The 21,703-nt window shown below is 50.1% G+C and overlaps 2 protein-coding genes and 1 long non-coding RNA gene across 17 annotated transcripts in view; 2 read left to right on the top strand and 1 right to left on the bottom strand.

Annotated features, from left to right (window-relative positions):
• ERFL (ETS repressor factor like) overlaps positions 1-4,224 on the top strand; it is a 161,888-nt gene extending 157,664 nt beyond the window's left edge. For all 5 annotated transcript variants that reach the window (XM_081200518.1, XM_081200517.1, XM_081200521.1 and 2 more), the window contains exons 4-6: positions 792-981; positions 1,295-1,418; positions 1,984-4,224. In XM_081200518.1, coding sequence (XP_081056644.1) covers positions 792-981; positions 1,295-1,418; positions 1,984-2,606 — 937 coding nt within the window. In that variant the 3' untranslated portion in view covers positions 2,607-4,224. The remainder of the gene's footprint in view (positions 1-791; positions 982-1,294; positions 1,419-1,983) is intronic.
• Positions 4,225-4,884: 660 nt separating this feature from the next.
• ARHGEF1 (Rho guanine nucleotide exchange factor 1) overlaps positions 4,885-21,703 on the bottom strand; it is a 69,953-nt gene continuing 53,134 nt past the window's right edge. For 7 of the 11 annotated variants that reach the window (XM_081200175.1, XM_081200183.1, XM_081200184.1 and 4 more), the window contains 11 exons: positions 20,099-20,176; positions 19,151-19,223; positions 18,220-18,387; positions 15,246-15,333; positions 14,191-14,292; positions 13,253-13,323; positions 12,934-13,104; positions 11,806-11,976; positions 11,543-11,691; positions 9,730-9,827; positions 4,885-8,831 (listed from right to left, as the gene is read on the bottom strand). In XM_081200175.1, coding sequence (XP_081056301.1) covers positions 9,750-9,827; positions 11,543-11,691; positions 11,806-11,976; positions 12,934-13,104; positions 13,253-13,323; positions 14,191-14,292; positions 15,246-15,333; positions 18,220-18,387; positions 19,151-19,223; positions 20,099-20,176 — 1,149 coding nt within the window. In that variant the 3' untranslated portion in view covers positions 4,885-8,831; positions 9,730-9,749. The remainder of the gene's footprint in view (positions 8,832-9,729; positions 9,828-11,542; positions 11,692-11,805; positions 11,977-12,933; positions 13,105-13,252; positions 13,324-14,190; positions 14,293-15,245; positions 15,334-18,219; positions 18,388-19,150; positions 19,224-20,098; positions 20,177-21,703) is intronic. The other 4 variants (XM_081200180.1, XM_081200176.1, XM_081200181.1 and 1 more) reach the window with 3 other exon arrangements.
• LOC308590677 lies at positions 14,253-21,306 on the top strand. Its single transcript, XR_014009866.1, has 3 exons — positions 14,253-14,320; positions 20,408-20,493; positions 20,988-21,306. It is a non-coding gene; the product is annotated as an uncharacterized lncRNA (long non-coding RNA).

The following is a 21,703-nucleotide window of genomic DNA, read 5'->3' as shown; positions in this document are numbered from 1 at the left end:
TAATAATAATAATATCATCCAAGGAGCTCAAGGTTGTGCACCTGTTTCTTTGCCTCTTTTATCCCTACAACAATATTGAGACATAGGTTAGACTGAGAGATAGGTAAAGGTAAAGGGACCCCTGACCATTAGGTCCAGTCGTGACCGACTCTGGGGTTGTGGCACTCATCTCACTTTATTGGCCAAGGGAGCCAGCATACAGCTTCCGGGTCATGTGGTCAGCATGACTAAGCCGCTTCTGGCAAACCAGAGCAGCACACGGAAACGCCGTTTACCTTCCCGCCAGAGCAGTACCTATTTATCTACTTGCACTTTGACGTGCTTTCGAACTGCTAGGTTGGCAGGAGCAGGGACCGAGCAATGGGAGCTCACCCCATCGCGGGGATTCGAACCGCCGACCTTCTGATCGGCAAGCCCTAGGCTCTGTGGTTTAACCCACAGCACCACCCACGTCCTTAGACTGAGAGATGGTGGTTTGCAAACTGTTCCTCGGTGGGTATAATGGCTAAGTGGGGATTTGAACCCGGATTTCTCCAGTCTTGGTGAAACAAACGGTTCCATTGTATGAAAAACCACCACATAAAATTTCACTGGCTTTTGATTTGGCCTGGCTATCTATTCACTGGACTAGTCTTTGTTTTAACCGCAGAATATTTGCAGGCCTTTGTGTAAGGTAGACTCTCCTGGTTCTGGTCAGCAGCTGCCACCTCAGTTTTGCACATCCCACCATGACACTTTAGCCACCCTGCTCACTATTGGCTCACCTGGCCCCTTGCTTCTTTCCCTGCCAGGTACTATTACAACAAACGGATCCTACACAAGACCAAGGGCAAACGCTTCACCTACAAGTTCAACTTCAGCAAAGTGGTCCTGGTGAATTACCCTCTCCTGGACATGGCTGCCAACTCCCCGTTTCTGCTGGCTCAGAACCCTTTCAATGGGAGCAACCATGGGGCAGATTGTGCCCCTCTGACCCCTGAGGTATGATGTGGGAAAGAGGGAACCACGTCTGTTTTTTAAGAGGGGGTGTGCTGAGGGTGTATCATGCCGTTTGCTCCCCTTCAGAGCACGTTTCAGCTCAAGTCGTGAGCTGGGCCTCTGATGTCAGAACGTTGTACTGCAATAGTGCCAAGGAGCATGTGCAGAGTGGTCATTTCCACCCCATCTTCTCCTTTTTTAATATTTCAGCCCACAGGGCCAGGAGGGTCAGATCAGGAGGCAGCGAGATCAGCCACTTACCATTTGAGCCCATGCATCTGCGTAGCTCATTCATTCCCTTTTCTCTTCCCCCTAGACCCTGCAAAGCCTCTTCTCAAGCCCCCGTTTGGGGGACCCGGCAACCCGCACCCCACTCTTTGAACGCCAAACGGAGACAGAGAAGCTCAGACTGGATGCAACCTTCCCTTTTCTGGGGTCAGGTGAGAGCAAGCTGTGTATCCTCTACCTTTCCATAATAATAATAATAAAAATCTAGGAAGGCTATGCTTTCAAGGTAAAGGTAAAAGTAAAGGGAGCCCTGACCGTTAGGTTCAGTCATGGCCGACTCTGGGGTTGCGGCACTCATCTCACTTTATTGGCCGAGGGAGCCAGTGTACAGCTTCCGGGTCATGTGGCCAGCAGCAGGACTAAGCCACTTGTGGCAAACCAGAGCAGTGCACAGAAACGCCGTTTACCTTCCCGCCAGAGTGGTACCTATTTATCTACTTGCACTTTGACGTGCCTTCGAACTGCTGGGTTGGCAGGAGATGCTTTCAATGTAGGGGTCCCTAATTATTATTTTTGCTGCTTGTTCATTTTGGGTTTTTTAAAAGAACTCCCCATAAAGGTGATTACTTCTCTTTCCATATTGCTATGATTCACGCCAGAAGGGTAATATGAAAATATCACGACAATGAATTGGGATTCCAGCAAACCCAAAGCCTCTGAACTGAACCCAGCATGGACTGGTTGCTCACACCTCTTCCCCCCCCTTCTCCCCCACAGGTGTTGCCGGATATACAAAGCCCCCCAGTTTGCTGACTCCGTATGGCAGGAACGCTTCCTTCCCAGATTACCCCTGGAATTTTAACCCTTACCTGTCCAGCTCTTTCCCCCTGAACAGCTCCAAACTGCCCGCCTCCCTGTACTCCCCCCACTTCTACCCCAACCCCCTGTCTGGGTCATTAGCCCAGCTTCCAGCACCCATTTCACTACTGCCGGGAGATAGCACAGAGCGGGCTGCAGCTCTGGGGGGCGGCTCCGTCCCTCGCCTCTGTCTCCCTCCCCATGGCATGACCCTGCCCCTCCGCGGCGCTGGGAATGCGGCCGGCGAGCGTGAGAAGGAGCTGCTGGGTCCCAGGGCCCAGAGCCCTTCAGGGGGGCGAGGGGCCAAAGAGGACCCTGGCTCCGATTCCGAGTTGGAGATCACAGATCTAAGCGAATGCAGCTCGGAGAACGAAGGCTGCGATTTCAGCCCCGACAGCTTGGAGGCGATAGAGAGCCAGGTGCAGAATTACAAGCGGCTGCAGACAGAGCGGACAGCAGGGGCAACAGCCAGCAAGCCGGAAGGGGTGGCAGAGGCCAGCCTAGGCACTGCCAAGGAAGCGAAGAGTCTGCCAGGCAGCTGAACACAAGCATTATTCACAGCCCCAACTGCTGGTCCCTCTCCATCAGTAGCCAGATTCTTAAAGAGAGTTTAAAGCAAAGGAAAGAAAACAAAACCTGCCCCATTTGTTTGATGTCTCTATTTTTATAGGAAAATTTTATTCATTGATTATACTGAGTCTAATTCCCCAAAGCACCCTCACTTTCTGCTCCCCATTCCCTTCACCCTGGGCTGGAATACTCATCTCTTCCCCCTCTCAACTTCATCAATGGAGGGCCTTGTCTTCACATTCCTGGGGAGGCCCAGATTGGGGCAAAAAGGCTTTCTGGAAGAAAGGGACGAGGGCTCAGGACAGGCAGCAGTGTGGCAGAGATTTGGGGGGGGGTTGCTGTGAGACTCCACATCTTACCGGACTCCCAGCTCCCAGCAGCCCATATGACCGATGGTCAGGGATGATGGGATTTGCAGTCCAGCAACACTTAAGACTTGAGAGCTGAAAGTGTCCTCTTCATCACCTCTTCCAATACCACGGGAAGATACCTCCATGCACTTTTGATCACAATCTGCCTCAGCTCTCCCTCCCTAGACCAGTCCCATTAAACTCCCTGGACCGGCCAGCTCCACACCATCTCTGGAAATTTCCACAGGCTACGTTAATCCCTTTCAGTGCACCTGCCACCCCATGAAATTCTTTTGACCTATTTAACAGCCAGGCTTCTAGAGACAACCAGCTTGCTGCTGTGGCTGGCACAATCTATTTTGGTGCTTCAGCAAATGCCCCTCCGCCATCCTGGGAAGTTCTCCTGCACAAGCCTTGTTGATATGAAGTGCAGGATCTTTTCTCACCTGACATAAGTTTCTTGGGTCAGATTTCTGCCTGCCTCTCATCATTACTGATGCCTTTAAAGCCACCTTGGGTTGTCACAATCTGGGGCTGCCCCGAGTGTGCTGTGAAGGTGTCTTCAAAAAGGTCCAGCCAGAACACAAGAGTGGTTGTGTGCACCATCCCTTTTTAAGTCCAAGCAGTCCAAATACCACCATTCCTGTGTTGCTGCTCTACACCCGATAGTTTTAAGGTGCACACGTAGGTCGTTGCAAACTGGGATGCAGCAAAACGTGTTTATTGACAGGGTCCTCACAGCTAGGTTGAGAGCGCTCCTGCAAGCCAACATGGTTCCAAGTTTCCGGTGTCCTCCAGAACCTACCAACCGGATTCCCAGCTCCCAAAATTGTGGGAACTTGAAAATCCAGGCCCGCTCCAAAATACAGGGAGTTGTGTGACGGGAGAGGGAGTTTAACCTTTTTTTACCCACCCCTGACTTTCGAAGTGCAATATTGTCTTGTCATGCTCTGGTGTGACCCTCTGTAAAAAAAACAAAAACAAAAAAATAACCCCTACCACGCCTCACCTGTGTGCTCGTGTCCCCCCCCCCGTGTTTTAAAAGAAGAAAAAAACAAAACTGTATTTGTGTGGTTGATATGAAGACGCTGTTTAACCCGACCCCTATGTTTTCTCTTTCCTTTTTGTAAATACTATATTAATTTATGGAGTGTGTAAAGAAAAAGAAAAAAAACAGATGGGAAAGAATTTTACCCCAGCACATCGCTGGCCTCTAAAGCAATAAAATATCTATTCGTCACTCGAGTCTCTGCTCACAGGCAAAAGGGCATGGATGAAGTGGGTGCTCATGGGTGAGAGGCCAGAAACCTACAAGTTGGCAGTTCGAAGCCTGACAAGTAGATCACTTAACAAAGGAGCAAAGGAAGATTTTTAACAGTATAGGCACTTGCGTCCCACTCAGCTCAGTGGCATTTACTCCCAGGTAAGTGGGAAGGGATGAGTGACTCTTTCAATCCCGAGGGCTACACTTCTTCATGAGAAACTGTCTAGGGCAGGCACAGGCAAACTCGGCCCTCCAGATGTTTTGGGACTACAACTCCCATCATCCCTAGCTAACAGGACCCAATGGTCATGGATGATGGGAATCGTAGTCTCAAAAACATCTGGAGGGCCGAGTTTGCCAATGCCTGGTCTAGGGGCTGCCTGCAACTGAGCGGAAGGGGAACCATTTAAGCTCTTCCTTCTGCGCAGCAGGCTATATATTCAAGTTACAAAAGAGTCAAGAGTTCCATGTGTGCCCAAAACACAGGCAAGCAAAACGCACCATCATAAATGAAGGGCATGTTCCGTCCAGGGAAAATCAGAGTTAGAAGGGACGCCCCCTTGATTGGCCCAACCCAATGCAATAAATGAGACACGAAATGCAAAATACATGCTGTATTCCAACCACAAAGGCTGCTGCGATTAATATAGCTTTTAATTTGGCATCTTTTACAAAAGTTATCTTTGGTTCAGTCTCTTCCTCACCTCTCCTACACGTACCTGTAACCCTCCTGTAACATACAAAAAGCCTCCGATTTCTCTCTACGTAAGGTGTGGGAAGGAGGGGGCCCACGACTCCTGTGCTCAGATAAGCAGGAGGGATGTGGAATCCCGGATCCCTGCTCTTCCCCTTCTACCCCATCCTTATACAGAGTGGAAACTCACCTGATCTCCCCACCCTCTGGCGAGGAAACATTTCCCTCTTCTTCCTTCTTCTGGCTAGTATTTTCACTGCAAACCTCATACAAAAACGTTGCCAGGCGGAGGGAACCACACAGAGCTCAATCCTCAACTGAACTCTAGGAAAGCAACCCCCAAGCTCAAGCTGAGAGCATTCTCAAGACAGTTGACCACCGATTAGCTACCCCGTGGTTAATTCACATGATTCAGGGGAGGGGGAAGATCAAGCAACAACAGCACAAGTTCCAATTTGTGCCCCAGGTCAACCGCGAGTCTACAGACCCAAACTGCTCTTGAAATCCAGTTCGCGACTGAGGCTGCACTCCAGGTCAAGAATCCAGAATGCTAAAAAGGCACAGATTGTGAGAATTGCACTTATAAGCATTGGCTGTTTTGGGGGGTTTTTTGAAGAGGGGATTTTATGCTGCCTGATTCAGGCTTTTAAAAAAAAAAAGTTTAGGAAGTCAAGCAGAACTTGCTTCTTCCTTAAATTTTCCTTAAATAGTTGTGCCCCAGACAGGACAGTGCAGAACTTGCATTTCTCATTTTTCCTAGGTGGGGTGGATGGGTTGTGACAGGAGGGCAATGGCCAATACAGCATGCTTCAGATGTTGCTGGACTCTAGCTCCCATCATCTCTGGCTGGGGCTGATGGGAACTGGGAGTCCAAAATGGAGGGCGCCACACAGAAGGGAAAAGCCATAAATAAGTGCGGCACTTTTGCATGTGTGAACTAATCCATAGCGCACTGTCTTGAGAATGTCTCACGAAAGTACAAAACAGCAATGGTAAAAGACGTGAAAGCAGATCCCGGGGGATTTTATCCCCCCACCCCACCCAGCCGATGCTTTTACATTTTGCAGTTTTGAATTTTTATTTCATTTTCTCTTTTTTTTTTAAGTGTGACTTTAAAAAAACACCTCATCTGACTGCAACAGATTTGGCAGGGGCTATTATACATTCCATAATACTGGGAAGCTGAGAAGGTCACACTCTTTCTTCTCCGAATATACTGGGTTAGGCTCTTTGTACAGTAATAAGACAAAACCCCCTAAAGGCTAAATATATATAATATCACTCTATATAAAAAAAACAACAACCTCTGGGTTCTTCTTCGCTTTCAGCCCCAGCTGGAGGAGTTAAGACTACTCCCTTATATTCGTATATATATATATATATAATATCCCAGCAAAATATTGAGTTTTCTTAAACATACAAGCACATTATGAACAAAAAGTATAAAAGGCACTTGGAAGAACTGGAACGTGTGCAATATCTGTGTAGGTCCGTCTCTGAGGACATCAAGTGGGGAGGGGGGGGCGCGACAGGTTTCACTTGACTTTCCCCCCTCACCTCAACCCTTAAGGTCTGCTACCTGTCCTCTGGGATGAAAGCACCACCTGTGTTTATGCCCCTTGACTAGTTTCGGCAGATGGAATTCTCCCAAGCGGAGGTCGGAAACACGCCGCGGTTGCCTAGGGAGGACGCACTGCAACCCTCCAGTTGGGCAAAAGGTCCTACAAACAGGAGGTGTCTTGGCTGGGGAGGGCGAGCAGAGTTGCCAGAAGCAGCAGCAAACCCCGGGTCTGGGTGCTCAGCAGCCCTCTATAGGTCCAGAGCGCTCTTGCTCCATGCGACAGACCAGCTTTGAGGACAAGTCCCTTCCATACACAGCCAAGGGGGATCAGGGGTAGGAGGAGGAACGGGCACACACACCCGCCCCCACTCAATTCCTGCAAAAGGCCAATAACCCCAACACTTGGAAGAGCCAAGAGGCCCCCATTGACTTACTGATATGGCTCCACCTGCTGTCCCTTCCACAAAACAGCGTGTCACAGAAGGGCCGCCAAGGGATCGTGCATTAATTACATTTATGGCAGATGAGACCCCCAACCCAGGACCTTGTGGTTTCACTTTCATATTCTACACCTGTAGCACCCTGTGGCTAAAAGCAGCTTTTATAATGCTACACGGTGCTGGGAATAACCTGGTCGGCAACACCGAGTGAAAGGCAACCCCGATTCCAGATAACGTGTGGGCAAATGCGATCTAACTGCTCAGCTGATCCTTGGTATATACATTGTTGGGTATCGAACCCCGAGATTTCTCAGGAATTCCTAAAGAAAGCAGGGATGTGGTGAGAAAGCAGCTTTGTGGAGGAGGTTGGTTGGGGTTTTGCTTTGCTAGCAGGAGCTTGCGTTTTAAAAATAAAATAAATCTTTCCACCCCTGCAATGGCGTTTCTGCACACAACCAAGTGAAGGAGGTTGCTGGCCAAGTCTTCCAGGTCTCCCTTGAGTTGGGACGAGGGCAGGCTAGAAGGCTCACATGAAACTGCACCCGGCTAGGTTAAGATCAAGCGGCGTTTCCAGGGAGCTTGCCTGGCACTACTGATCTCGTTGGGGGAAATCTCTTGAGAAGCATTTCCAGGGAACACCAGGGCTCTCCCTTGATCCACCGCTGGAACAACGCTACCTTCAGACTTCAAGCTCATCTCATAACACAAGACCCATTTTCCCCTGCCTTTCTCCTCTCTTCAGAAGGTGGTTATGGCACTGACGGTGTAGCTGGCCTTCGGTTAGGTTGTGAAGCCAGCTGTGAAGGGTCACCCAGCAAGGAGAGACCAGTCTTCTGGAAGGGGGTTTGTATCGGGGAGAGAACCAGCTCAAGTTTCAGGGCAGCTGATGCAGTTTGCATGCAAGCCCAAGGCTTTTCTGCTGTGTGCTTGTGAGTGTGTGTGTCTCAGCTGAATTGGTGCCAAAACAAAAGCACTGTGTGGAATGGCAAGGTAGCAAGGAGCCAAGGGATGGAGGGAGACAGCTAGGGCAGGACTGCAGATGTGAATAAATGAGGCAGGAAAAGGATAAAAACGCATTCTAGAAAAGCAGGGCGTTTCTGGGGACAGGGAGATGAGTAAAGGCAAGGAAAACCAAGTTAAGTGATTTAAAGATTTGCCTCCCCATGAAACCGCGGTGATTGCTGCTGCTGCCGCTGCCGCCAAGCACTTCCTTTTTAAAAGGATCAGATGCCTATCTGGAGGGTTAGGTCCACGTGTGAGGATATACTGTAAGGCAAGCTTATACCACCAGGATGATTGACAATTTGAGGAGGGGCTCGATATTGCTATCGTCATACCCTCCTTGCAAACCTTCCCTGAGATTATTTGGCTGGTCACTTTTGGCAGAAAGGAGGTCAAGTTTGATGTCTCCAGCGGTTATGTTCTGAATAGGTCTGTGGAGCCCAGAAGCCTACAAGCGCCTTGCACCCAACCCCAACCCCATCATCTTTGGTCCACTAGACAGCTGCCACAGGGACCCGATTTTTTAATTCGCCTCTCTTTGGGACAGACACCACAAATTACTCCCATAGCTAAAGAAAAAGCTGACCCCCCCAAGAGCACCTCTATGGCCTGATGACATAGCTAACCCCACCCTCAGGAAGGGTTTGACCCCTTAACTCACATGCAGTTCCGCAGCCTCTAAATATGGCCCCCTATAGCGTGGTCTAGGTAGAATATATATAAAATATATATTTATAACCCTGGAATCTTTCCCTGCATTATAAATCCTCTATACAAAAAGCAGTGTAGGCCGCACTTGGTTGCTGGTGTTGTTTGAGGAGGAACATCTGGCTGGAGAGAGCGGTTGGCAAAAAAGATCCCTTTTTCCTCCCTGTGAAAGACAGGCCTGGAGAGGGGGGAGAAGACACAGAAAGCCATTAAGACGACAGTGAGAATGGGGCTGCAGAAAGCAGCGGTGTCAACCCGAGTTTGAAACCGGAGCGGGTGGGACGGTTTTAAGAAATGTACTTGCCTGGTTTGGAGCCAGAGCTGAAACCCAGACTAAAATTCAGGCCCCGCTCATCATCCTTGGCAAAACACCTGCTTACTTGTTCTCCTGCACCTTCTCTGCCCCTTCCCATCCAAGTCTGCCTGGCGGTGGCAGGGGGGAATCGCACAGAGGCCCCCCTCCAAGGCCCTAGAGGCATCCTGGACTGCTAGGAGCCATGGAAAATACAGTTCCCGTGGCCCCCAATATTCCTAACTACGTTTCACTGGTTCCTGGTTGCTATGGATACATGTCGGGCCTACTAGAGCCTTCCCACCCTCCTGCCATTCCACTCACAGGCCCTCAACTACCAGGTACATCTGAGCAAGAAAGGATGGGATGGTTCGGGGTACGGGGGTTGGAGAGCAGAGAGTTCTCCTGGTGGGCTGATTCGAAACTGGCTCAATGGGCCAGAGGATGTTTGGATAAATAGGCAGTGAGACTTCCAACAAGCTAAAAACACAGCAAATTACGCACCCATTTAAAACAAAAAACACCAAATGGGTGGGATTTACATGGCTTGAGCGATTCCTAAACTCCCCTCAGCGGAGGCACTGTTTTGTCTTTTAAATTAAATTTTGAGGTACAAACACTTATTTCAAAAACTTGCTTGCCCAGCCATTAAGATCCCAGGCTCATTCTGAGCCAATCGCTGTCTTATCAGCCTAACCAAAGGACACAGGGTGGTGAGAGGAAGCCGGTCAGTCATGCACCGAGTTTTTGGGATACCCTGGACGGAGCCTGTTTCTTCCATTACCTTCTCTGCTTGGCCAAGCCTCATGTGAAACTGGGCGGCTGAGATGGCGTGAGTTTTCCTATCAGCTGCTGCAGGTGCCAATAATCCGCTTCAATTTCCTAGTACGACAGGCAGACAAACAGATTGAGGAAAATATTCACTGAGAGGGCGAAGGAGGGATGTGGGGACAAGCATCCTTCTGGACACTCCCAACTCTCAAGGTCGAGAGGCTTCAACCTTGGCAACCCAGGCGCTCTAGATCGGCCAACGTGGCGCCCTCTGGGTGTTGCTGGACTGCACAGGGCCACAGGAAGAGCTGTCTTATACAGAGTCAGACCACTGGGTCCATCTATCTCAGTACTATCTGCACTGACTCGCAGCAGCTCTCCAGGGTTTCAGATTAGGGACTTTGCTACCCCTCTCCCCAGAATTGCTGGGTAATGAAACCTTCTGCATGCAAAGCAGATGTTCTAACCCACTGAGCTGCAGCCCTCCCCCTCAGGGCAACAGCCCCCTGTCAGACCACTGGGCATGCTGGCTTGGACGGCTGGGAGCTGGAGTCGAAGGACACCTGCAGGGCCACGGGGTCCCCGGTCCTGCTTCAAAATAATAATAAATAATAATAATAATTAATAAATTTTATTTATACCCTGCCTTCCCCAGCCGAGACCGGGCTCAGGGCAGCTAACAACCAATAATAAAAACAAGTTGATTGAACTACAACTTAAAAACAAGATCAAAACACAACACTAAAATATTAAAATGTAGCCTCATCACAGGAAGAGAAAGGAAAAAAGAAAGAGAGGGAGGGAGGGAATCAAATTGGCTCCAAGCCAAAGGCCAGGTGGAACAACTCTGTCTTACAGGCCCTGCGGAAAGAAATCAGATCCCACAGGGCCCTGGTCTCATGAGGCAGAGCGTTCCACCAGGCCGGAGCCAGTGTTGAAAAGGCCCTGGCTCTGGTTGAAGCTAATCTAACTTCCTTAGGGCCCGGGACCTCTAGGGTGTTGCTATTTATGGACCTTAAGGTCCTCCACGGGGCATACAGTGAAGGGCTTTAAAGGTCAAAACCAGCACTTCAGTGGCAAGCCCCCTTTTAAAGGTGACCCGGTGCATAAGCTGGGGCTTGCAAGGAATAAATTCTAAAAAGAAGCCGTTAAGAGGGTGGCAGACGAGGACCGGGGAGAGCAGGGCATGGGGAGACCTCAGGTTAAGCCGACGGACAGTGAGCAGTCCTAACTCACAGGGTTGTTGTGGGGGTGAGGTAAGGGGGGAGAGAACCATGTTTGCTGCCTGGAGAAAAAGATGGGCCCAAGTGCAGTGAAATATAACAAAGCAAATCATGTACAGGCATGAAGAGAGACACACACACACACCCCGGCTCTTTGCTTTGTCTAGTGAAGAGAACGGGCTCAGGAGATAAGTCTCCATGCAGCATATAGTCTTGAAAAACGTGACTTCCCATTCATCAAGTTTCTAGTCCTCGTGGCTATAGTCCTGGTCTTTCTTCTTTATTTAAAAAGAGCCCAATGGATGAGGGCTGCAGCCATCAAAGGGCGGTCTTCACACCCTCCTACACTCCTTCCCTCATTCTCAACACGAGGGCCCATCTCTCTGCGCCTCTTCCCTTTCAAACCCACTGCTTGAAGAAACATTCAGGCGTTTGCTCCCACACCTCCCTCCCTCCCTCCACCATCTTCTGCGCTTTCCAAACGATCTTGGAAATTAATATTCCAGGGCTGGGGTTTAGCTCTGCAAACAGGTGCAAAACTGCACAGTAAATTCTGTGCATACCACATTGGTGTGTGTGAGTGTCTTTGCAACCCTCTCTCACCTTCAGACCCTGGATGGCATCTTCTAGAAGCCGCAGGTGATGCTTCACCCCGTCAGACTGTTGGTGGGTCAGAATTATGGAACTGGATCCTTCCCTGTCCAGGTGCTCAGAGCCCCACTCCGGCTCCAAGGGGCCATTGGGGAGGCCTCCTGCAAAGAGGGAAGGAGGGGAATATATGATTCTATGAAATACTCCCAGCATGCCCCTCTCTCGCCAAGTCCTGGCTGACTTTCCCAGCAGGCACCTGGCTCTCAGACCCCCACCTGGATGCCGTCGGCTGCCATCTGCCTCGGTCCCGTGACCCTCCTCCCACTCCTCTTCCTCTTCTCCCTCGCGGGGGTTCCCGTTCTCCGGCGGACGGTCCACAGGTTCTGCTGCTGGGAAGGAAACTTCTCCTTCCTCCGATACTTGAAGTAGCCTCCTCAGGGCTGATACTGTTAAGGACACAAGACTGGGGTGAGATTCATCTGCTTCGCGAGTCTTGGGGCTTGGGGATGTGGGGGCAGAAGGAATCTCCACAGAGGGGAGGGGAAAGAATGGAGGAGGGAAGGGGGGAATCCTCCGGCGCTCCAGATACTGTTGGACTACAACTCCCATCATCCTTTGCCACCGGCCGTGCTGGATAGAGGCTGAAATCCAACAATATCTGGAGGGCCGCCGATTCCCGCCAACTCTAGGTTATCCATTTGTTCATGCAATTTACATACCGCTTTACTGTAAAGACAAACAAACCTCAAAGTCGCTTTTTAAAAAAACCAAAATCAATGATACGTTTAAATCCAGATTAAAACACACGTCAGCATTCTACATCAGTCTTCTGCAGCCCTGGCTGAGGCCAGTGAGAGTTGTAGCTCCAAATCTCTGGAGAGCAGCAATTTTGGGGAGGCTTCTCTACATTGTTTAGATAGGCTTAAAGGTAAAGGTAAAGGTAAAGGGACCCCTGACCATTTAGGTCCAGTCACGGACGACTCTGGGGTTGTGGCGCTCATCTCGCTTTATTGGCCGAGGGAGCCGGCGTACAGCTTCTGGCTCATGTGGCCAGTATGACTAAGCCACTTCTGGCGAACCAGAGCAGCGCACGGAAACGCCGTTTACCTTCCCGCCAGAGTGGTACCTATTTATCTACTTGCACTTTGACGTGCTTTTGAACTGCTAGGTTGGCAGTAGCAGGGACTGAGCAACAGGAGCTCACCCTGTCGCAGGGATTCGAACTGCTAACCTTCAGATCGGCAAGTCCTAGGCTCTGTGGTTTAACCCACAGTGCCACCTGCACCCCCTAGATAGGCTTGCCTAACCATAAACGTTCTTAAGCAGACACTGGAAAATGCGGAGCTGAAGGTGCCTGCCTGCTGTCAACAGGCAGGGAGTTCTGAAGGAGTAGCGTTACATACTTCTGTCCTGTGCGGCGGATGACAGGGCCCCCTGGCCTACGGGCCGGTGCTTGTGCAAGTTCAACATGTCGTCCAAGATCTCCTCCGTTGCCTTGCCCAGCTTCGGTCCACTCACAGGGCTGCGCCCCTCGAATTCGGCCCCTTCCAGCATCCCGTCCTTCTCTCGCTCTGCTTTGGGGTACCAAAAGACCAGTCGGATCCCTGCTCTCAAAGAGCCCCTGGATTCCCCTGGCTCTGAGCTCGGTAAGAACCCAGAACTCTTGCTTTGCCCCCTCCAGCTCCTCCCACTGCCTTCCAAACCTCCTGGCCGCAAACTCACCCTCCGAATGCAGGGTCTCCTTGTGGGAGCTGCCGTTCTCCGCCCCGCCCAGCAACCCCTCTGAGTAGCTGCTGCGGGAAAAAGAAGAAGTTGTGAGTGCAGATCTATGCCGGCGGTGGGGAAATGGGTTGCGCTGGCAGGCTGGGTCCTTCCTCCCCCCCCCCCACACCCCACAAGACAGCCCTTCTAGTGCCAGGGAGCCAGCCAGCAATAAATCACACTGAGTAAGGAAGGTAACTCTTCATTAGAAGAAACAAAACCTGCTCAGAGGTGCCAGGCCTCATGAGCACAGCAACTCTTCTTGCTGGGTCCTGCCCCTATGAGGCAACTGCCTAAAGCTCCTCTGCCTCCGCAGTCCTTCCCAAGCAATCTGAGACTGTGCCAGAACGCCTGTCTTTGCTCTTCTCCCTTCATACCTCTTCTGGTCCTGGGAGACCAGCAGGGAGGGGAGCTAGTTGCAGCAGGAGGGGGAGACACCTCTGCCTCTTCCCTAGCTGGACTCATCTCTGTCTTTTGGCCTCCTCTTCTGCTTCTGCTTCAGCTTCTAATTCAGATTCTGCACTTCTCTCTGCCACAGGCTCTCCCTGCTCACTAAACCCTGTTACCTCTTGAGCTTCTGACACCTCCTCCTCTCAGTCTTCTCCCTCTGCCTCCTCCCTAAAATTCTTCTGCCCGGATGGGACCTTTCTTTGAACTGTGATATTGCCTCTCACTGGTCTGGATGGAGAGACGCTGCGTGGAGGTTATGTTTGCAAAAACTCCTGGTTTTTGCATGGCTGGAACGCACAAAGGAAAACGTCCCATCCGCTACCTTCCTCATTTTTGCCTCTGACTTTGCCCCACTTGCTTCTGGCATGCAGGCCCCAGAAAATGCCCCACGTGGCCTTTCGTACGAGAAAGGTTTAGACATTTTCCCTCCCCAGGAACACCAGGCTTACAAGCTGGGGCTGTGTGGCGAAGACCGACTGTTTGGCACTGAAAGCCGTGGTTTAATGGGGACCTTCAGAGAGCCGGCCGTGTCGCTGATCATACTGCACCAGCTAGAAAAGAACAAAGGAAGGGAATCGGGTAAAACAAAAACTGACTGGTTGATTCGACAACAGTTAGAGGTGATGGGGCTCACGCTGGCCTGGAATCTCCAAACCTGGAAGCCTGGCCCCTTAAATGCCAAATGTACTGCTTATGGCAGAGGCGCTTAGAACATGCTCAGAGACATCCATCACTATAAGCCCACGGAGGAGCCTCAGCTCACATTAAGGAATGGCATCTGTGAGTATAGTGTGGTATAAAAATTCAATTAATAATAATAATAAGCTTAAAGACCTTAGGTAAAGGTAAAGGGACTCCTGACCATTAGGTCCAGTTGTGGCCAACTCTGGGGTTGTGGCGCTCATCTCGCTTTACTGGCCGAGGGAGCCGGCGTACAGCTTCTGGGTCATGTGGCCAGCATGACTAAGCTGCTTCCAGCATGCAGCGCACGGAAATGCCGTTTACCTTCCCGCTGGAGCAGTACCTATTTATCTACTTGCACTGGTGTGCTTTCGAACTGCTAGGTTAGCAGGAGCAGGGAACGAGCAATGGGAGCTCACCCTGTTGTGGGGATTTGAACCGCCGACCTTCTGATCGGCAAGCCCTAGGCTCTGTGGTTTAACCCACAGTGCCACCCGCGTCCCTTGGTGCTAGGCAAAGTCATATTTTGAAAACTGAACCTGGATGGAAGCTGAGAAAATTGAACCACCCTCACCTCCAAACCTACCACCCCTCTGTTTCTGCCACCCACTCCAGCTCACAGACTAAACCCAGCCTTCCCCAAACTGGTGCCTTCTAGATGCTTTGGGCTACAACTCCCATCAGCCAGCGAGCCAAAACCTGGAGGGCATCCAGCTGGGGTGGTGGTGGTTGGATCAACCCATTTGGTACTCCAGCGGTGAATGCCCACTCCCCCCCCCGCCCCAGCCAGCAGCATCTGAATCTCGCCTCCCCTGTTTCTTACTTCTTCCTTTCCAACACTGTCTGTGCAACCAGCTCATAGATCTGAGCTCCGTCCTCCCAGCTGAAAATCACGTAGAAAGCCTTGATATCTAAGAGGAAAGAAGGAAATGGCAGGTTCAGAATCAAAAAAGAGGAGAAGGACCTATCTCAGAACTTGCACCCAGTGCCCAGTTGAGGTTTGCCCGATAGGGCGTTTCCAGCCAACCTTCTGGGGGCCGCATGCCAGGGGTGGGCAGGGCCACAGGTGAAACAGGACGAGTGTAAATGCTACCTTTGTACAGTAGGCTACACACTTTCCCTCTTGCCTTCCATCCAGGCAAGGAGGAGTCGTCAGGGTTTCAAGGGCACATTCCAGCCAGGCAGAAACATTTTAAGGCAAAATAAAAAAATTCCTTCCAGTAGCCTCTTAGAGACCAACTAAGTTAGTTATTGGTATGAGCTTTCGTGTGCATGCACACTTCTTCAGATACTGGAAGGAATTTTTTTAGTTTGTTTTGACTACGGCAGACCAACACGGCTACCTACCTGTAACATTTTAAGGCAGAGGCACTCAGTCGGTACAGCATAATACTCTTAATCTTAGGGTTGTGGGTTCGAGCCCCATGTTGGGCAAAAGACTGTTACATTGCAGGGGGTTGGACTAGAAAACCCTTGAGGTCCCTTTCCAATGATATGTTTCTATGGGTGAAGCAGTGTCGGCGATGGGCATGGTCTAGGGCAGGGGTCAGCAAACTTCTTCAGCAGGGGGCTGGGCCACTGTTCCTCAGATCTTGTGTGGGGGCTGGACCATATTTTTTTTTGGAGGGGGGGGGGATGAACGAACTCCTATGCCCCACAAATAACCCAGAGATGCATTTTAAATAAAAGCACACATTCTACTCAGGTAAAAACCTGCTGATTCCCAGACTGTCGCCGGGCCGGATTTAGAAGGTGACTGTGCCAGATCCGGCCGCCGGGCCTTAGTTTGCCTACCCATGGTCTAGGGCAGCGGTTCTCAACCTGTGGGTCCCCAGATGTTGTTGGACTACAACTCCCATCATTCCTGAGCTCTGGCCTTGCTAGCTAGGGGAGATGGGAGTTGTAGTTCAACAACATCTGGGGACCCACAGGTTGAGAAAGGCTGGTCTAGGGAGCGTGCCGAGGGCAAGGCAGAGAGGCCTGGAGATTCTCTGTGCCTGAGCTAAGGGGATTCAAACCCATGTCTGGAGAGATCCCTGGGGACTGGCATCAGTAAGGTTTTTGTTGGCTCTGCCACTGGGACTGGAGGTTCTGTGGCGTCCTTTTGTGTGTGAGCAGGGGGTGTGGCAGGGGCATGTTCTTGTTGCCATGAGTTCATTGGCTGCCTCTATGTGCAGGCAGGAAGTCAGTGCAGTGGGGGGTGAGGGCCTCTGATCAGTGGGATGTAGCAACTTTCCTAAGGACTCAAGGGGCTTGTCTGTTGTTTTTTATACCATTTTTGCATCTTCTGGTTAAACGATTCCCCCAAACCCCTTAGCCTGAGCCTGTGTGGGCTACCCTGCCCACAGCACCAGCAGCATATATTGAGTCCCAGTGTATCAGGAATAGAGAGGATTGCTGTCAATTCATGCCAAATTTATCTTGCATGTAAGTTTGTGCCACAGAATTCATGCTGCCTGGGTGCGGATGATGCACGGCCAAGAATACAGAGACCGACTGCAGTCAGAGCTGTGCTTGCAGCAGAATTTTAGATTATTCAAGGTAACAGGCAGGATCTAGGCTGTTTGTGGCTTCCGTCCCAATCTTTTATTTAAAAACAGCATAGGAGACAAGAATGGCCTTGAGTGGAACGCAAAACTATTAATAGCTGCTGCAAGGTTTGGTTTTTTTTAATTTAGCTTGTACTGCCTGTTCCGTTTCAAGGCCTTTTCGATAGTGGCGCCCGCCCTGTGGAACGCCCTCCCATCAGATGTCAAAACGATAAACAACTACCTGACATTCAGAAGACATCTTAAGGCAGCCCTGTTCAGGGAAGTTTTAATGTATGATATTTTAGTGTTTTTTGGTTTCTATGGAAGCCGCCCAGAGTGGCTGGGGAAACCCAGCCAGATGGGCGGGGTACAAATAATAAATTATTATTATTATATTATTATAATAGGTAGACCAATAGAAAAGCCAGAGGCGGAGCCTACCTGATTATAAAAGGGCTTAGCCCGATATTTGGGTTGGTTGGTTTTTAGTTGGTTGGTTGGGAAAGACAGTTGGAAATAGAGAGACTGTTAGTGCAGTTGGTTCTTGTGTGAGGGGAGGTAGAAGAGTTAGAGACAGGATAAAATAAGACTAAGAAGGTAAAGAGTAACAACAGGGTCAGATTTAAGGTGCTGGTTTTGACCTTTAAAGCCCTTCACGGCCTAGGACCCTTGTACCTACGGGACCGCCTCTCCCGGTATGCCCCACCGAGAGCTTCAAGGTCCATAAATAGCAACACCCTAGTGGTCCCGGGCCCTAAGGAAGTTAGATTAGCTTCAACCAGAGCCAGGGCCTTTTCAACACTGGCTCCGGCCTGGTGGAACGCTCTGCCTCATGAGACCAGGGCCCTGCGGGATCTGATTTCTTTCCGCAGGGCCTGCAAGACAGAGTTGTTCCGCCTGGCCTTTGGCTTGGAGCCAATTTGATTCCCTTCCCCTCTTTCTTTTCCCTTTCTCCTCCTGTGATGAGGCTGCATTTTAATATTAATATTTTAATGTTGTATTTTAATCTTGTTTTTAAGTTGTATTCATTCAACTTGTTTTTATTATTGCTTGTTAGCCGCCCTGAGCCCGGCCTTGGCTGGGGAGGGCGGGGTATAAATAAAAATTATTTATTATTATTATTATTATTATTATTATTATTATTATTATTATTAGTGATTTACCGGGGAGGACCAGGTTGGTGGCAGCGGATTAGTGGTGTACGGGTCAATAGTCCGTGAGATGACCGGGGGCTCGGCCACACCCACCTGCCACCACAGCACCCACCTGTGGCCACTTCGCGTGTCATGGCCGAATTGAGCCTGATGATGGGGCTCAACATCTGCTTCCCGTCAGGAGTTGGGTTGATGGTGCGGCTGTGGCACTTGAGGACCAGGCGCTCCTCCTGCTTCTGCAGAAGCACCAAGATGTCGTCCAGCAGGAGAACGTGGACATCTTTTTTTGGAGGGGTGGGGGGTAAGAGAGAGAAGGTCAGAGGTCTGACGTACGCTTCCGAGCCTTGCTGGGAAGCCCAGGCCCCCACCAAAGCTGAGCTTATAGAAAGGGGAGCCCTGAGGGGGTGGAGCCATTGAAAGCCCCACCCCTTCGACTCAGAAGCCACGCCCACAAACCTCAAACTTAGTCAACGTCAACAAGGTTGCATAAGGGTCCCAGGGCCCATGCAAGGCTGAAAGGCCTACCAAGCGCTGTTCCCTTGCGCTGACCTCCCCGCTAGTCTCCCAGCACTCAAGTGAAGAATTGTAACAATACGTAAATAAAAGAATTGCTTGGAGGACAGCAAGCCCATTATTCAGCAAGACTGATGGGGAAACTGCCCACAAGGTCAGCCCCTGGGTGGGGATTGTTATTCAGTGAAGGAAACCCACTCCTCTCCTGGAAATAATGCCATTCCAGCTGGTCACTGCAAGAACTCTGTAATGGTGCCTGAGCTTTCTTTTTTCCTCCTCCCCACCAATCCCTTTTCCCCTCGTGACATGCCTTTTTGACTGCAAGACCTGTAGGGGTCCCATTTCTAATCATTTTTGGGGCTGAAGAGTGGGATGAGAAGGATTTAAATAAATAAATCCACTCAAATCTTATTTCAATTGCGTCAGCACGCCGCCCCTGGCATCAAGAAGAAGTTTTTGAATCAAAGCCCTGTCCCGGAGTTTAAGCCGAGGAAGGATCCTAAGGAAGAGTGAGCCTGAGCTCAACTTACCTACTGATTTATCCTTGGTGATACGCCAAGTCAGGGGTCCTTCGTAGACGAGGTTTTTCTTGGTGATGTCGTTCTGTGGGAAAGAGCTGGTTACAGCCCGAGGTTTTGCATACGCTATCATTTCACGCACAAAGAGTTGCATTAAGAAGCAGGAGCGTGGAGATAAAACCTGAGGCCCTGGGGAAACCAGAGTTCATGGAAGACCACACTTTTCACTCCAAATCAAAGAAACTCTCTTATACAGTGGTGCCCCGCAAGACGAATGCCTTGCAAGACGGAAAACTCGCTAGACGAAAGAGTTTTCCGTTTTGGAGGTGCTTCACAAAACAAATCTCCTATGGGCTTGCTTCGCAAGACGAGAATGTCTTGCGAGTTCCTGCGGGGGTTTTTTCCTCCCCCCCTTTTTCTAAGCCGCTAAGCCACTTATCAGCTGATCCGATAAGCCGATAAGCCGCTAAAAGCCGCTAATAGCGCTAATCCGTCAATGGGCTTGCTTCGCAAGACGAAAAAACCGCTAGACAAAGAGAATCACAGAGCAGATTCTTTTCGTCTTGCGAGGCACCACTGTAATTTTACAAACCTCATTACGTAAACTGAGCAGACCAGTTGCTCAGAGCAGCCTTAAAGCCACATTTCAAAAGAGAGGCCCCTTCCCCCTTGATAGCAGCCGCGTGACGGTCTGAAACCCAACAGGTACAGCCTAAGCATGGAGAGACATGCTAAGTTCTTTAAAAGGGGGCAGGCTCCCTCGAGGAAAACAGGTGGAAATTTTGTTAGAGAATTTGCTCCCCACCCCATTGAAAAGGTGGCCCTCCAGATGTTGCTAGACTCCCATCAGCCCCAACCAGCAGGGTCCAAAGTCAGGGATGATGGAGAATATTTGGGTGCTCACAAGTTCCCGACTCCCCAGCTAGCAACCAGGGAGGAAATACTAGGCCGGAAACTCACCCTAAAGTCACTAAGCAGTGGATCAGTACTTTGCTTCAGGTTGGAGAGGTCCAGGCGACGCTGATAATCTTTCAGTTTCTGAAAAACGCAGAGAAGAGGACACACACATACAGAGAGAGAGTGGCAAGGGAGGATTAGAAAGAGCAGCTGCCCAACAGAGAGGTATTTATTCATTTATCAAACTTATTAGTCACTTAAAAAAAAAAAAGCTAACTCAAAGTGACGTGCAAACAATAAATACCCAATTTATTGTGGGTACAGAAATTCATATGAATCATAAAAAATTGTTTTTATATGCGATAACTGCAGCAAGGATATTGTTACCCCAAAGATGGAAGCAAGAAGAAATGACAACTAAAGAAGAGTGGCAAGGGAAACTGGTGAACTATGCCAGTGTTTCCCAACCTTTTTTGGGCAAAGGCACACTTGTTTGATGAAAAAAATCTCGAGGCACACCACCATTACAGCCCGTGACGTCAGTGCGCAGCGTCACGCCGGGAGGGACGCACGAAAGTGTAAGTTTCAATTTTTTCCCCTCCCCCTTGCCGGGGAACCTCCAAGCTTTGGGGGTGGGGGGGGGAGGAGGCAGCAAAGCGAGGCAGGAAGGAGAGCGCGGCTTGGCTGGGTGAGCTTTGGCAGGGGCAGGGAATGAGAGCCGCGAGGCGGGCACTGCGGACGGAGGCGCTGCCCGCCGAGCTCGCAGGCAGCCAGGCAGGCAGACGGCGAGAGCCCCGCGCTGGGCGGCCTCTCCTCGCCGCCGCCGCCCCGCCTCTCGCCGCCCGACTCGCCCGCCTCCCTCCAGGCAACATCTCGCGGCACACCAGGCAACATCTCGCGGCACACTAGTGTGCCGTGGAACAGTGGTTGGGAAACACTGAACTATGCTAAGATGGTGAGATTAACAGGGAAATTTTGGAACAAGCAGCACCAGGTTTTCCTAAAGGAATGGAAGAAGTTTTCGACATATTTGGAAAGCAACTGGAACCAACTGATATCGCTTGTAGAGTTAAAATAAGTTTTGTAAGGAGTAATATATAAATTATTGTGAAAAGAATTAAGAATAGGTATTAAGATTTGAGTTTAAAGCAATAACTATAGTAGCAAAATGCATAATTAGAAAAGATTTTAGAAAACCATCAGTTGAGGTCGAAGGGCTGTGATAGCCAAAGATTTTGAAATGATGTTTAACAGAATGATATGTTGGAAAATGTGTGTAAATACCAATAAAAAATTACTATAATAAACAATCAATAAATAATAACACATGCCTTAAAACCAGCATAAAGCAAAACATAAGAGAACTCTAAAACTCATTCAAGTATTTTTAAAGACAGGATGAAAACGTCCCACAGATAAATAAAAGCCGAAGGACTGGGAGAAAACAAACGTTCTGATTAGTGCCTAAATTTAGTAATGAAGGCACCAGGTTAGCTTCCCTGGGGAGAGCACACTCCACAAAAGGGGGTGGCCACCGCTGAAAAGGCCTGTTCTAGTGTTGGCGTACAGAAAAGGACCTCGGGTGACAATCGCAAGGTTCTGATTGGTTCGTAAGGGGAGAGGCGGCCCTTGAGGCATGATGCTGTCAGGCAGCAAGAAGAAGAAGAA

Source organism: Podarcis bocagei, assembly GCF_964188305.1.
Source record: "Podarcis bocagei genome assembly, chromosome: 7".
In the NCBI taxonomy this organism is placed as follows: domain Eukaryota; kingdom Metazoa; phylum Chordata; class Lepidosauria; order Squamata; family Lacertidae; genus Podarcis; species Podarcis bocagei.
This window is presented reverse-complemented; position numbering and strand designations above follow the sequence as displayed.